This window comes from Pongo abelii, chromosome 2 (genome assembly GCF_028885655.2).
Source record: "Pongo abelii isolate AG06213 chromosome 2, NHGRI_mPonAbe1-v2.0_pri, whole genome shotgun sequence".
NCBI classification, from domain to species: Eukaryota; Metazoa; Chordata; class Mammalia; order Primates; family Hominidae; genus Pongo; species Pongo abelii.
In genome coordinates, this window is record NC_085928.1 from 174,861,403 (window position 1) to 174,874,907 (window position 13,505).

At 31.8% G+C, this 13,505-nt stretch overlaps 1 protein-coding gene across 1 annotated transcript in view; it reads right to left on the bottom strand.

Annotated features, from left to right (window-relative positions):
• Positions 1-13,505, bottom strand: part of SI (sucrase-isomaltase) — a 98,207-nt gene that overhangs the window by 21,427 nt on the left and 63,275 nt on the right. Inside the window, exons 34-37 of the mRNA XM_024244753.3 lie at positions 12,502-12,564; positions 8,812-8,928; positions 7,443-7,530; positions 6,380-6,518 (exon numbers count right to left, since the gene is read on the bottom strand). Coding sequence (XP_024100521.3) covers positions 6,380-6,518; positions 7,443-7,530; positions 8,812-8,928; positions 12,502-12,564 — 407 coding nt within the window. The remainder of the gene's footprint in view (positions 1-6,379; positions 6,519-7,442; positions 7,531-8,811; positions 8,929-12,501; positions 12,565-13,505) is intronic.

A 13,505-nucleotide genomic window follows, 5' to 3' on the forward strand; every position in this document is an offset into this window, starting at 1 on the left:
ACAATGTACTCCATGTTTACTATTGTCAATTGAAAATTAAAATAAAACTATAAAATAAATGAAGTATTTTCATAATAATTTTCTCTTAAGGTAATTCTAAACTCTTATATAAGAGGAATTTCCTCTGTAAACCCTCACACAGAATATGTATTTGATGCCACTGAAGAAATAAAGTTCAAACATGGTAAATATATTCTAATTATTTCCAACAGTGTTTCAATTTTACAAATTGTTCAGTCACAATTAACTTAGTTTAAGTTATTCTTGAGAAACAGCTTTAAGCCAGAAGAGTTTGTTCTTTGTTACCACTTGACATTGGAGAGTTCAGCTTATAGGAAAGGATATTTTTGTTGTGTGTTTATTATTGCCTACAAGAGCATTTTCTTGAAATATATTTTAAAAATTGGAATATATCTTCAATCATTTTAAAAAAAGTTTTTTATAGAAGTAAAACCAGAAATTCTACATGTATATTACAAAAATGAAATACGTGAAGAGAATATTAAATTTAAAAATTTAAAACATATTTTTAATCTTCCAACAATAAATTAATATCTTTACTTTAGTCATAGTTTCTAAAACAAAATGTTAAATTAATTAATGTGACTATTATCTTTAATTGCTGATGAAATCAATTTATAAACATTTTCCAAACACTTCTATCTCATGATTGGACGGTGTTCTCATGATTGGATGGTGTTAAATTATTTTAGAATATAGACTGCTGTATAGTAGAGAAAAGAAAGTTATTACAGAACCGTTATCCTCATTTTTATGAAAACAACTCTTTGAAAAATCAAAGATATTTTACTGAATTATTTTTGAAGGCAATATATTTAGTATTTATTAGAAATATAAATTTTCCCAATTCACATTTCAAATAGTCACCATTACATCAGAAACTGTAATATCTGTTTTAATTTTGAAACTGGATAACAAGTATTTTGTAGGCTAAAATATTTTAATTATGTTTTAGTGTATAACAAATTAATGAAATTTGAAATTTCCTTTAGCAAGAAGACAATGTGAAAGACTATATCATGGAAAGAGTTTTATAGATTCATATCTCAAATTTTATATTTTGATATACCAGTTGTATCAGTGTTCTATTCATCTATATCATTCAGAATCTAATGTCTGGAAGACATGCATTTACTTTCTGGTCTTGAGACAAACAGCAGATTAATAGAAAGTTACAGCTATAACTAAAGTAACTTCTAAATTAGTGAATGAGGTGAGGTATACTGTGTTTGTTTTTTCATAGACTAGTTTTTGTTTATTTAAAAAAATATATACAAGAGACCACTTCCCATAGTTTACAATGCCCCCACTTCAAAAAGGCACTCTTATTTTTCCAGAAAGTTACATTAAATATAATTTTCCAAGTTGCAAATTATCCCAGTTTATAAGAATATCTGCAAAAATAATTTATAAATATTGACTTTTTCCATTCCATTCTATGATTACAAAACCCTTGGGCACTTATTTAAAAATTACATATTAAAACACAACCTAAGCATTCAGAGGGAGTCAAAGATGTTTAATTTTCTAAGTCCTCTCTAATGAATAGTATGTACTAATCCCTAACATCTTTAAAGCTTTTGGTAAAAATGAAAATATAATATATGTGTAGTTACATAATCCTTGAATATTTGTCTGAAATTTGAACCCATAATTTGAAGTAGATTTTTGAATGTATTTCTTTCTACATTTGAAGAATAGGCTTTATTTCAGTACAACATTGAATTTTAAATTACAAGAGATGAGAGCAATTGAAGACTCAAAACTTTTTGTGCGGGATTTCTATATGAAGCTTTTTTTATTTGCCATTAGTGTCCATGATTCTTTGTGTAAAACTATCTGCCATTTCTCAAGCTGATTAAATCCCATTTCTGAATCCATGCATGCTATTCTTTCGTTGGGTTTCTTGTTTGTTTCATGTTAAGTGAAAGAGCACAGTAGCAAGAAATAGCTAAATTTCAAATATGTGGCAGTTTGTAAGACAGAAAATAAGTCACTAAAAAACAAAATGCTATGGTCTGTATAACTTGAGAAAAAAATGTGTGTTTATAATTTGTTCAGTTTTCCTCAATGATAAACAGAAAGACTTTACTCTTCATAATTTGCTTAAATGTAACGTGTACCTTATTTATAGTGTTCTTTTACATTTGTCAAGGTCTTTATACATGTAATTAATTATTAATCTCTAAAATTGTCTGAGTTCAACACTTTTTTGTAATTGAAAAAATTAAAATATTAAGAAAGTATCTGAAACATATGAAAAATCTAAGACTGTATAAATTAAGCTACTTAATCCAATTAATCTACTCAATTTAAGTAATGTGGTTGAAACTTGCACTGAAAAGTTTTATGAACAAGAGCAAAATTAGCACTAATAAGTATATGTATATTGATTTCATTTTCAAGGATATTCCATGGAAGATTGTGCTGACTTCCTCCTCATAATTTTACTTAAAAGTGGAAATGCACCTTACATATGCTTAAATATCTCTGCACATGGACTATTTGGAAATTTACCTGTATCTACCTTGAACTTATCAAAACAACTTTGATACTTGTGATTATAACAGGATAATGATGAATTTATTTAAATTTACTAAGCATCCACAATGTGTCAAGAATCATGTTTGACTCTGTAATGTGCTTCAGAAGTATACTTATTTCCTGTCTTCTGTGGAGAGGAATTTTTTTTTTCTCAATTTTTGTTAAGCTACATACTTTCAACTCAAAGCACATAATTTTTGCCAATAAGATCATCTAGTCAATTTTCAATATTTTTGTTCTTTTTAATGTCTACAGTTTTAGTTAAAGTAAATTTAGCTGTGGATAATTATGCCCCAATATTGTGTTCCAGAAGGGTTAATCAAAAGTAACATTTGCCCCAGTGAAAAGGCATTGTTCAATGCCAGTTTGTTCACTCTTAAAATAACTTAGTGTTTTATTTTTGGATTTGGTGAACAAGTGAGTTTTTGGTCATACATTCATCTATTCTGAGTTGATTAAGAGTTAATTGCTAGAAATAAGTAAGTTTTACTAAGTGAGAAATTTTATCCATACTCTTTACTTCAAAATGCTTTTTATTCTTTTATCAACTTCAGTTATTTTTTAGAACAGAAGTTTTCAACCCTGTACGCTCATTAGAACTGCCTGGAAAGTTTTTAAATATTCAGATGCTTAGGCTATAAAAGAGACCAATTAAATAATAATTTATTTAAAAACCACAAGCCTTCTGGTAATTGCAAATGAAAAAACATACAACAGATATACAAAATATAAAAAGCAAGAAATCAAATAACACCAGAGAAAAGGGAAATAAGAAGAAATGAAAGAGGAATGAGAAGACCATTAAACAATCAGAAAACAAATAACAAATGGTGGGAGTAAGTCCTTACTTATCAGTAATGAAATTGAATATAAATGGATTAAACACTCCAATCAAAAGACACAGAGTGAACAGATTAAAAATCAAGACTCGATGAAACAGTCAACAAAGTGAAAAGACAAACCACAGAATGAGAGAAAATATTTGCAAAATAATCATTTGACAAGGGATTAATGACCAGAATATATAAGGAGCTCAAACAACTCTATAGGAAAACTTCTAATAATCTGATTTAAAAATGGGCAAAATATTTGTATAGGCATTTCTCAAAAGAAGACATACAAATGGCAATCAGGCATATGAAAAGGTGCTCAACATCGTTGATCATCAGAGAAATGCAAATCACAACTACAATGAGACATCATCTCACCCTAATTAAAATGGCTTTTATCCAAAAGACTGCCAGTAACAAATGCTGTTGAAGCTGTGGAGAAAAGGGAATGCTCTTTCACTGTTGTTAGGAATGTAAATTCACACAACCACTATGAAGAGCAGTTTGAAGTTTCCCCAAAAACTAAAAATAGAGCTACTATATGATCCAGCAGTCCTGCTGCTGAAAATGCATCCAAAAGAAAGATATATCAAAATGATATCTGCCCTGCCATGTTTATTACAGCACTGTTCACAATAGCCAAGTTTGGAAGCAACTTTTGTGTCCATCAACAGATGATTAGATAAAGTAAATATGGTACATATATACAAGGGAGTCCTATGCAGCTATAAAAAAGAATAAAATCCTGTCATTTGCAACGACATGTAGGAAACTGGAAGTCATTAAATGTTAAATGAATTAAGTAAGACACAGAGAGACAAACTTCATATGTTCTCACTTATTGTGGGTGCTAAAAATTTTAAAAAAGCAAAACATTGAATTCATGTATATAGACAGGAGAAGGATGGTTACCAGAAGCTAGGAAGGGTTGTGTGGGGGTGAGGGGAAAGCAAGTGTTATGGTTTGGCTTTGTGATCCCACCCAAATCTCATCAGGGATTGCAATCCCCACCTGTCAAGGGAGCGACCTGGTAGGAGGTGATTGCATCATGGGGGCGGTTTCCCCTATGCTGTTCTTGTAATAGTGAGTTAGTTCTCATGAGAGCTGATGGTTTTAAAGTATGGCAGTTCTCCCATCACTGTCTCTGTCTCCTAAAGTCATGTAAGATGCACCTTGCTTCCCCTTCACATTCTGCCACGATTGTATGTTTCCTGAGGACTCTCCAGCCATGCAGAACTGTGAGTCAATTCAACCTCTTTAAATTGCCCAGTCTTTAAACAAACATCTTTAAATTACCCAGTCTCAGGTAGTATCTTTATGGAAGAGTGAAAATAGACTAATACAGCAGGGATGGTTAATGGGTGCTATATATATAGTTAGAAAGAATGAATAATATATACTATTTGACAGCACAACAGGATGATAGTCAATAATAGTCAATAATAGTTTAATTGTTTACTTAAAAAAACCCTAAAAGTGTAATTGGATTGTTTGTAACACAAAGGATAAATCTTGAGGGGATAAATACTTCTGTTTTCTATGACGTGATTGCTGTGTATTGCATGCTTGTATCAAAGTATCTCACTTACCCAATATATATACCCACCTACTATGTGCACATGACACTTAAAAAAATCTAAACCCTAAAAAGAAAATCTCCAAGTGATTATAATGTGTAGTCAAAAGCCAGGGATCTACAACTGCAGTGTCTAATATGGTAGCCACTAATTATCTATTATTTCATATTTAATTATTGTATATTACTATTTAAAATTAAATAACTTTAAAATCCCATTCCTGAGTCACACTAGACACATTGTTCCATGGCCATATATGGCTGGTGAGTACCACATTGGCACCCAGAATTATAGATGATTTCTATGTATTTATTTATTTTTTCAGACAGGTTCTTGTTTTGTTGCCCAGGCTGGAATGCAGTGGTAGGAGCACAGCTCACTGCAGCCTCAACCTCCTGGGCCCAAGTGATCCTCCCATCTCAGCCTGCCAAAGTGTTGAGATTACAAGTATAAGCTACTGTGCCTGGCCAGAAGATTTCAATCATTGCAAAACTTGTATTGGAAAGTGCTAATAAATAATTGATTTTCAGTGAATGGTCTGTATTCCATCATCATTGGCCTTACATAAAAGTTTATTAAAAATGCAGATAATTAGTATGATCATTAATATTTGAGAAGTTCATTAAAAGTGCTCTAATTTACTAATAATGAATTTATTTATTTTATGTTTTTATTTTTATTTTGAAACAGAGTCTCACTCTGTTGCCAGGCTGGAATGCAATGGCACAATCTTGGCTCACTGCAAATTTGTAAAGTTGCAAATTATCCCAGTTTATAAGAATCTACAAAATACAGGTCTAAGCAATTCTTGTGCCTCAGCCTCCTGAGTAGCTGGGACCACAGCTCTGCACCACCACTCCTGGCTAATTTTTTGAATTTTTAATAGAGATGGGGTTTCACCATTTTGGCCAGGCTGATCTTGAACTCCTGGTCTCAAGTGATCCGCCCGCCTCAGCCTCCCAAAGTGCTGGGATTACACGCGTGAGCCACTGTGCCTGGCCTGACAATGAATTTAAATAACAGATTTAGCCAAATGTTTGATGCTTTATGTCTTAATGATATCAAATTATATGTTATTAATTCATTTATTAATATTAATCCAATATTATTTATTGAGCACCTACAATTGGCCAGGCACTATGCTGGGCACATAGAAACAAAATAAAAATGGTCTAGGATTTATTTTGCAATAGTATAAAAATTAGAATAATAACAATAAAGATATTTAGATAAATTAGATAGAAAGAAACACATTTTTTCTAAATGCTATGAAGGAAGAAGTTACAGAGAACAATTGGGAAGTAAAGAGATATAAGAGAAGATTGTCGGGACTGTTAAAATGATAGCATTAAATGTAAGATCCAAAGAATAAAAGAGTCAGAGAGCATAATTCAGAACATTGCTTACTCATGAGTAGGTTTCATTTGTGACCATCCATAGAGATTGTGAACATCGTAATGCAAAACTGATGTTCCATCACTAAGAATCTGCTCAGCTTCCATGCAAATTGTTCTGAAATGTAATCCATCGGTTCTTTTTGTGAGTTCTGGAAAGAATCAATGAAAAAATATTAATATATTATACAGTGCCCTACAATGAAACGTGTAACTCATAATTATGTATTCCTTGACAAAGAAATTAATCAGTGTTTTATAAAACCTGTGTATATTTTAACCATTTGTATACTTTGTATGAGTTAATTATCAACTTAAAATGGCCTGAAATTGTGACTGAATTACATGAATTAATAAAAACCTGAAAAATAAGTACACTCCTCAATGTCTACTCTTTCTAGTGCATTTAGATGGAAAACGCTGATTAGAGTTTTATTAAAAATTCACTTGGTATCACAAAGCCCAGAGTTTAAGGGCGAGGCAAATGTTATAACACTGCCTTTTGATCCACATTTTCTCAGTTTAAGATTTTTTTCCAGAGTTTTGCCATCACTTTATATGCTAATAGTTTGTGACGTTTTCTGCTTGCATAAGAGAATGATGATGAATATGAAACATCACATTCATCTTCATTTCCTCCTATGTCAAAGGTAAACAGAAAAGTGTTAGTATTCTTTCCCTTATCCTTAGTAAAGAAACATTTATAAAAACTTCCTTTCAAAATCATTTTATTTTTTATCTTAAAGAGTATTTAACATTTTTTGAATTTGGGAAAATTATTAAGCAAACCAAAATAACAACTTCAAACAAATTTAGAATTGTGTTCATGTAGATATTCCTTGATTTTTTTCCCAAAATAGTGTTAAATAATTTTGGTAATGGGTCAAGGTGTGGTCCATTGTGTGGGTGGGTAGTGAAAATTGGGTGTGTGAATCCTATTGCCTACATTCTACATATATGGAACTGATTATATATATTCTATGTATAGCTAACTGATATATATCAGTTTATATTATATACCTATTAATATATAATAATAACATGATAATATCAAAGGCATACCAACAATATTGTACCTGGGAAATAAGGTGGATAATTTAGTTTCTCATTTCTGCATTGATTAGTAGTTGTTCCATTTACAAAACTTGATGGCTCATTCATATCCTTAAAAAAAGATGACAGAAAAAGGTAAACAAAAAATAAATTTACAACGTATATTCTGAAAAGAGCTAGTTCAAAAAGTAAGTAGGTTAACATATTTGAACAATGTTACGTATACTCACTATTCTAAACAAACAAAATTGTAAAACATCTCAATGATATGAGTTTATCTCATTGATTGCTTTTTTCGATCAGTTTCCTTTTGAAAAATAAAATGTTCTATTTTCTCTGTATTATGCATTATACCCATAAAAATAGCTTATTTTCATATCTTTAAGAGATAGCATTATAATAATATGTGCCCTATCATCTCCTTCCCCTCCACTCCTGCCCTGAGCCTGATATCAATTGCTTTTATTGTTAAAACTACAAGATATATTAATAGTTTACAAATGCAGATAATTTCAAGAAGTATCTCTGTTGAGTACATATCTCAGAATCTCAGTAGTCATACTTAAAAGAATCATGATCTAAATAAATAAGTCAGCTACCATTTAAAATGGATTGCCTCCACCTGAAAAAGATAATTTTCTCTGGATCCAGATGTCATTCTCAGGAATATACTTAAGAGAATCCCTTACAGTATACCAATTGATACATCTAATAAACATAGATGTTCCATGATTTTTTTAACAAAATATATGCTTTATATAATCTTATATCTACAAAGTTTCCACATAGTGACAGCTGTATAAAGCTTTCTTCAATTTAAAAAATAAGTAAAGTAATGCTTTACACTGGAAAAGTCAACAAAGTAAAAAACTTTTCCTCCAGAAATTGAAATATATTACATAAAATTTTCTGTATTAAGCATTTACTTGTAGCAAAGTAAATTATTTTATGCTGTCTCAAAAAATATATTATTAAAAATCTTACTACTAACATTTTAAGGTTACATCAAAAAAGAAACTTTAAAAGACTGTTACCAAATTTAAGAAATTTTTATTTCTCATACAAAGGACTAATGGTTATTTAATCCTGAGACTTATTCCTATATTAAATAAAAGTGAAATAAATATTTACAAGGATTTATTAATATATAGAATATTTTGCTTTTTGAATTTTGCAAATTGAAAAAGTCCAGGAAATAGCATCCATACACATAAATTTAATTTTTAAAACTTTACTTTAGCAGTCGTTTGCGTAAGAAAGTTCTGTGGGGGAAAAAAGTGGACTAGTTTTCAAATAAAATATTTTGTTGACATTATTTGAGCCAAGTACTAATTTTGCATAATCACTGCACAATAAATAACTTAAAACATAGATTGTTCAAAGCTTACTTACAATCCACAAACCATCAAACTTCATCTTTTCATTGTAAAAGTCCAGAATTTCTCTGGTCCACCACTCTGCTGTGGAGGTCCTGAAGAAATCTGGGAAAGCTACATGAGCTCTGGAAGCCTGCAAAACGAAAATTTAGGCTCACGTGTGGAAAGTCTTAAGAGAGATTATATACATATAAATCTGAATGTATCTGACAGATTCACAAGTCTTGTATGACTAATAATGAAGGAAATTGACATCAACCTTAATTACATAAATGTGTTTGGTTTCATCCTCAACACTTTAAAGAGGGACATCGGTGGAGATAATAGAGCCATCTTGGAATCCTATGTGAATTATAAAGGAACAGTTCAGAACCCAGAAAAGCATTATTTTTAGTGCTTCCTAGAGTAATGGGGAAGCTTTTTTTCTCTGTTACTGCAGAGCCCATACTTCAGGTTTACCTTTGTGGAGCACAATGAAAGAGCAAAGGGCCATAGTATAAAGCCTGTTTTTGTATAGCTTTCTCATTTCCCAGAACCATCTCACCACGCTAATCAACTGCTTCTTTTTTTGTCTCTCACATCTAGCCCTTCCCATCCCAGCAGAGAAGAGGTGTTTTATTCCAATCTATACTAAGAATATTCCCTACTTGCCAGTCGAAACATAAAAGTTCCAGTGTCAGAGTAACCGTGTGTTAGCAAAAGATTGACCTGCAGCTAAGTTAATTGGGTATGTCTCAAAAAAATGACATGACAACCTGGATGCTTTTTTGGCACATGTTAAGATTCTGTTGTAACTGCCTTAACAGTCTTCTCCATGAACAGGATATCGGAGGACATAAAATGCAGAGAGTAGGGATTATAGAGATTTACAAAATACGTATGATGGATTTGGTTTTCTTTTAAGATAGAGTTTTGCTCTTGTTGCCCAGGCTGGAGTGCAATAGCACAACCTCGGCTCACTGCAACCTCTGTCTCCCAGGCTCAAGGGATTCTCCTGCCTCAGCCTCCAGAGTAGGTGGGATTACAGATGCCTGCCACCACGCCCGGCTAATTTTTTGTATTTTTAGTAGAGATGGGATTTCACCATGTTGATCAGGCTTGTCTCAAACTCCTGACCTCAGGTGATCCACACGCCTCGGCCTCCCAAAGTGCTGGGATTACAGGCATGAGCCACCATGCCTGGCCTATGATGAATATCTTTAAGAGTAGAAAGGGACTTAATTTTAACATCTTACCCATTAGTTACATTTTACTTATAAGGACAGAAGGCTTGGCGGGATTATATTGAATATTTTCAACGCAAGGATCTCCCGTATGGTAATTAATAACAAATGGTAGCACCAGATCTTTTTTATTAATTTTCACTTTTCTGATCTTTACATAATTCATTTTTTAGTTTAACTTATTCTATTAGCTGGCTGCTTCTATCCCTTAAATAAAATCATTGATTATACCCAGAAAATCAATCAGGTACATGTAATCCAACACTGTTGATACTTTTTGCGGAAGAGAATCCCAAGGAATTCTGCATAAGCCATTCTACGTAAATTGACACTGTCCTCCAACACCTATATAAAAATCCATGCTTGTCTCTCTAGTAGTTCTCAAGAATAGTGGGCGGAACTCAAGTTGAAATAACACTTTTTTCCTCAATGACATAGTTCAGTAGGTTCAATTATTTGACTCTGTTTTAGAAGTAGTTTTGGTAAGTTTTAAGCTCCCAAATTTTTCAGTTACCTAAACTTGTATAATTTAATGATTATAAATTCATCTGACTAAAAGAAGGATCACCAACTCTTAGTTTTGTTGATATTTTCTATTTATTTTGTATTTTTCTTTTAATTTTTACTCCTCTAATCTTTATTTTCTTCCCTCTACTAACTTTAAGTTTATTCTTTTTCTAATTCATTGAGAGGTAATGTTATTTATCTGAGATTTTTATTATTCTTAATGTGGGTGTTTCTTCTTATACACTTCTCTCTTAGTACTGCTTTTGCTGCATCCCAGAAGTTTTGCTATGTTGTATTTTTATTTTTGTCTGAAGAAATTTTCTAATTCTCTTTTGATCTTTTCGTTGTTCCACTGGCTGTTCAAAAATGTGTTGTTTAATTTCCATGTATTTTTGAATTTACTTATTTCCCCTCTTTTTCTGATTTCTAGTTTAATTTCATTGTGGCTGGGAAAGATAAATGGTATGTTTTCTATCTTCTCACAACTTTTAAGACTTGTCTTGTGACTTAACATGTGATCACTCTTAGAAAATGTTCTATGGGCACTTGAGAAGAATGTATATATGGTTGCTTTTGGGTAGAAAGTTCTACGTATGTCTGTTAAGTCTATTTGGACTACAGTGTTGTTAAAAACTGCTGTTTCTTTGTTGATTTGCTCTCTGGTTGTTCTATTTATTATTGTTATTATTTATTTATTATTGTTCTATTTATTTATTATTATTTATTATTTATTCATTATTGTTATTTATTATTTATTATTCTTATTATTTATATTGTTATTATTTATTTATTATTGTTCTATTTATTACTGAAAGTGTGGCAACAAATTCTTCAAACAGCATTGCTGTTTCTCATTTCAGTTCTGTTAATGTTTGCTTTAAATATTTAAGTGCTTTCATGTTGGGAGCAAATATTTATAATCATTGTATCTTCCTAATGAATTGGCCCTTTTGTCCTTATATAATGACCTCTTTTGTCTTTTGTGACAGTCATTGTCTTAAAATTTATTTTCTCTGATATAGCTATAGCCACTCCTGTTCCCTTCTGGTTATCATTTGCATTTAATATCTTATTCATTCCTTTTGCTTTCACGAATGAATGTTTAGGATGTTATACTGAGTGAAATAAACCAGTAACAGAAAGACAAATGTTGTAGGATTCAACTTACATGAAGTATCTAAAACAGTTAAACTCATAAAAGCATAGGGTAGAATGGTAGTTGCCCAGGACTGTAAGTGGAAGAAAACAAGGGCTTGCTAAGAAATAGGCACAAAATCTCAATTACGCAAGGTAAATAAATTCTAGAGATCTGCAGCACAACATTGCCTCTGTAGTTTACAATGATTTATTATATGAATAAACATTTATTAAGAGAGTAGATCTAATGTTAAATGTTATTAGTGTAATAACTTTTTGTTGTTGTTGTTTTGTTTTGTTTTGTTTTTTGAGATGGAGTCTCGCTCTGTCGCCCAGGCTGGAGTGCAGTGGTGCGATCTAGGCTCACTGCAAGCTCGACCTCCTGGGTTAACACCATTCTCCTGCCTCAGCTTTCCGAGTAGCTGGGTCTACAGGCTCCCGCCACCACGCCTGGTTAATTTTTTTGTATTTTTAGTAGAGATGGAGTTTCACCATGTTAGCCAGGATGGTCTCAATCTCCTGACCTCGTGATCCACCCACCTTAGCCTCCCAAAGTGCTGGGATTACAGGCATGAGCCACCGTGCCAGGCCATAATTTTTTAAATAAAGGAATGATTGCTTGGATTAAATAAAGCAAAATATAAAATTGCTTAATAGGCTGACTGATACTTTGTTATTTGGGAAAATTAGGTAAATTTGATCTAAATATGGTCTGATATAGATAATTTAAAATGGCCATCTATTTTTAAAGAAAAGCATTCAAATTTAGTTATTGATTAAAATAATCGAGTCTAAGTTTTGAATTTCTTTTCATTGTATAGTTAGCCCGTGTAACTTACATTAACAGCTTCATCTTCAGTTAGAGTTTTATCTATTGTTATGTTGGGCAAATCTGGCCAAACCTACAAGAGACAAGATATGCAAAAGCCGATCAAAACATAGTCAGCATGATATGATTGCTATGTAAATGAAGTGTAATGGAGTATTAAAGACATATTATTAACTCAAAGTCTTCAGATCTGTAATCCCTTCAAATATCATTATTATTGACATACATATCATTTGCCAACTATTCCCATTTTCTATGTTAGTCTACTCTTTAATATGGCAAATACAAAATAGCATTGTTAACCTTTATGGTAGTTAGTGATTTTGAAAATGATACATATAACCAAAAAGTTCTGGTCAAAAACTAATATGAAAAATATAAGTTAAATTTAATTTAATACAGTATATTAGAACTATTTCTAGAATTACTACAGGGTTAAAAACTAAAAACAATAATTTTTTTTGTTTGAAAGGAAGAAAAGATCTGATTGAATGATGTCATGCTGAGTCAAACATCCCAGTGATTTTCAGAATTAGTACTAAATCCTCCTCTCCCTTCATCCCACCGCTATTCCCAGCCTGATCTCATTGCCTACCAACATTTTTTCCTTCTACTCTGACCAGAAACACACAAAACAGAGCTGAAATTCAGTTTGCTGAAAGCTCTGGAAATTTGGATCTATATTGTAGAAGTTAGAAAGTCCTATATAAAAATATAAATAATCCATCAAAAAGGAATTATTTACAAGGGATTAGCTGATGGTAGAGAATAGTGCTCTAAAGGAAGGGGAGATGGTAGAAATCTGACAAAATATGTAGAAATACAGAATGAGGAGAAAGTAGGAAGTCAAAAAAAAAACCTTCTGGATTAATACGCCTCTCAAGTAGCTGGGTCTACAGGCATGCACCACAATACCTAGCTAATTTTTAAATTTTTTGTAGATACACAATCTCCCTATGTTGCCCAGGGTGATCTTGAAGTCCTGGGCTCAAGCAATCCTCCTACCTCAGCCGC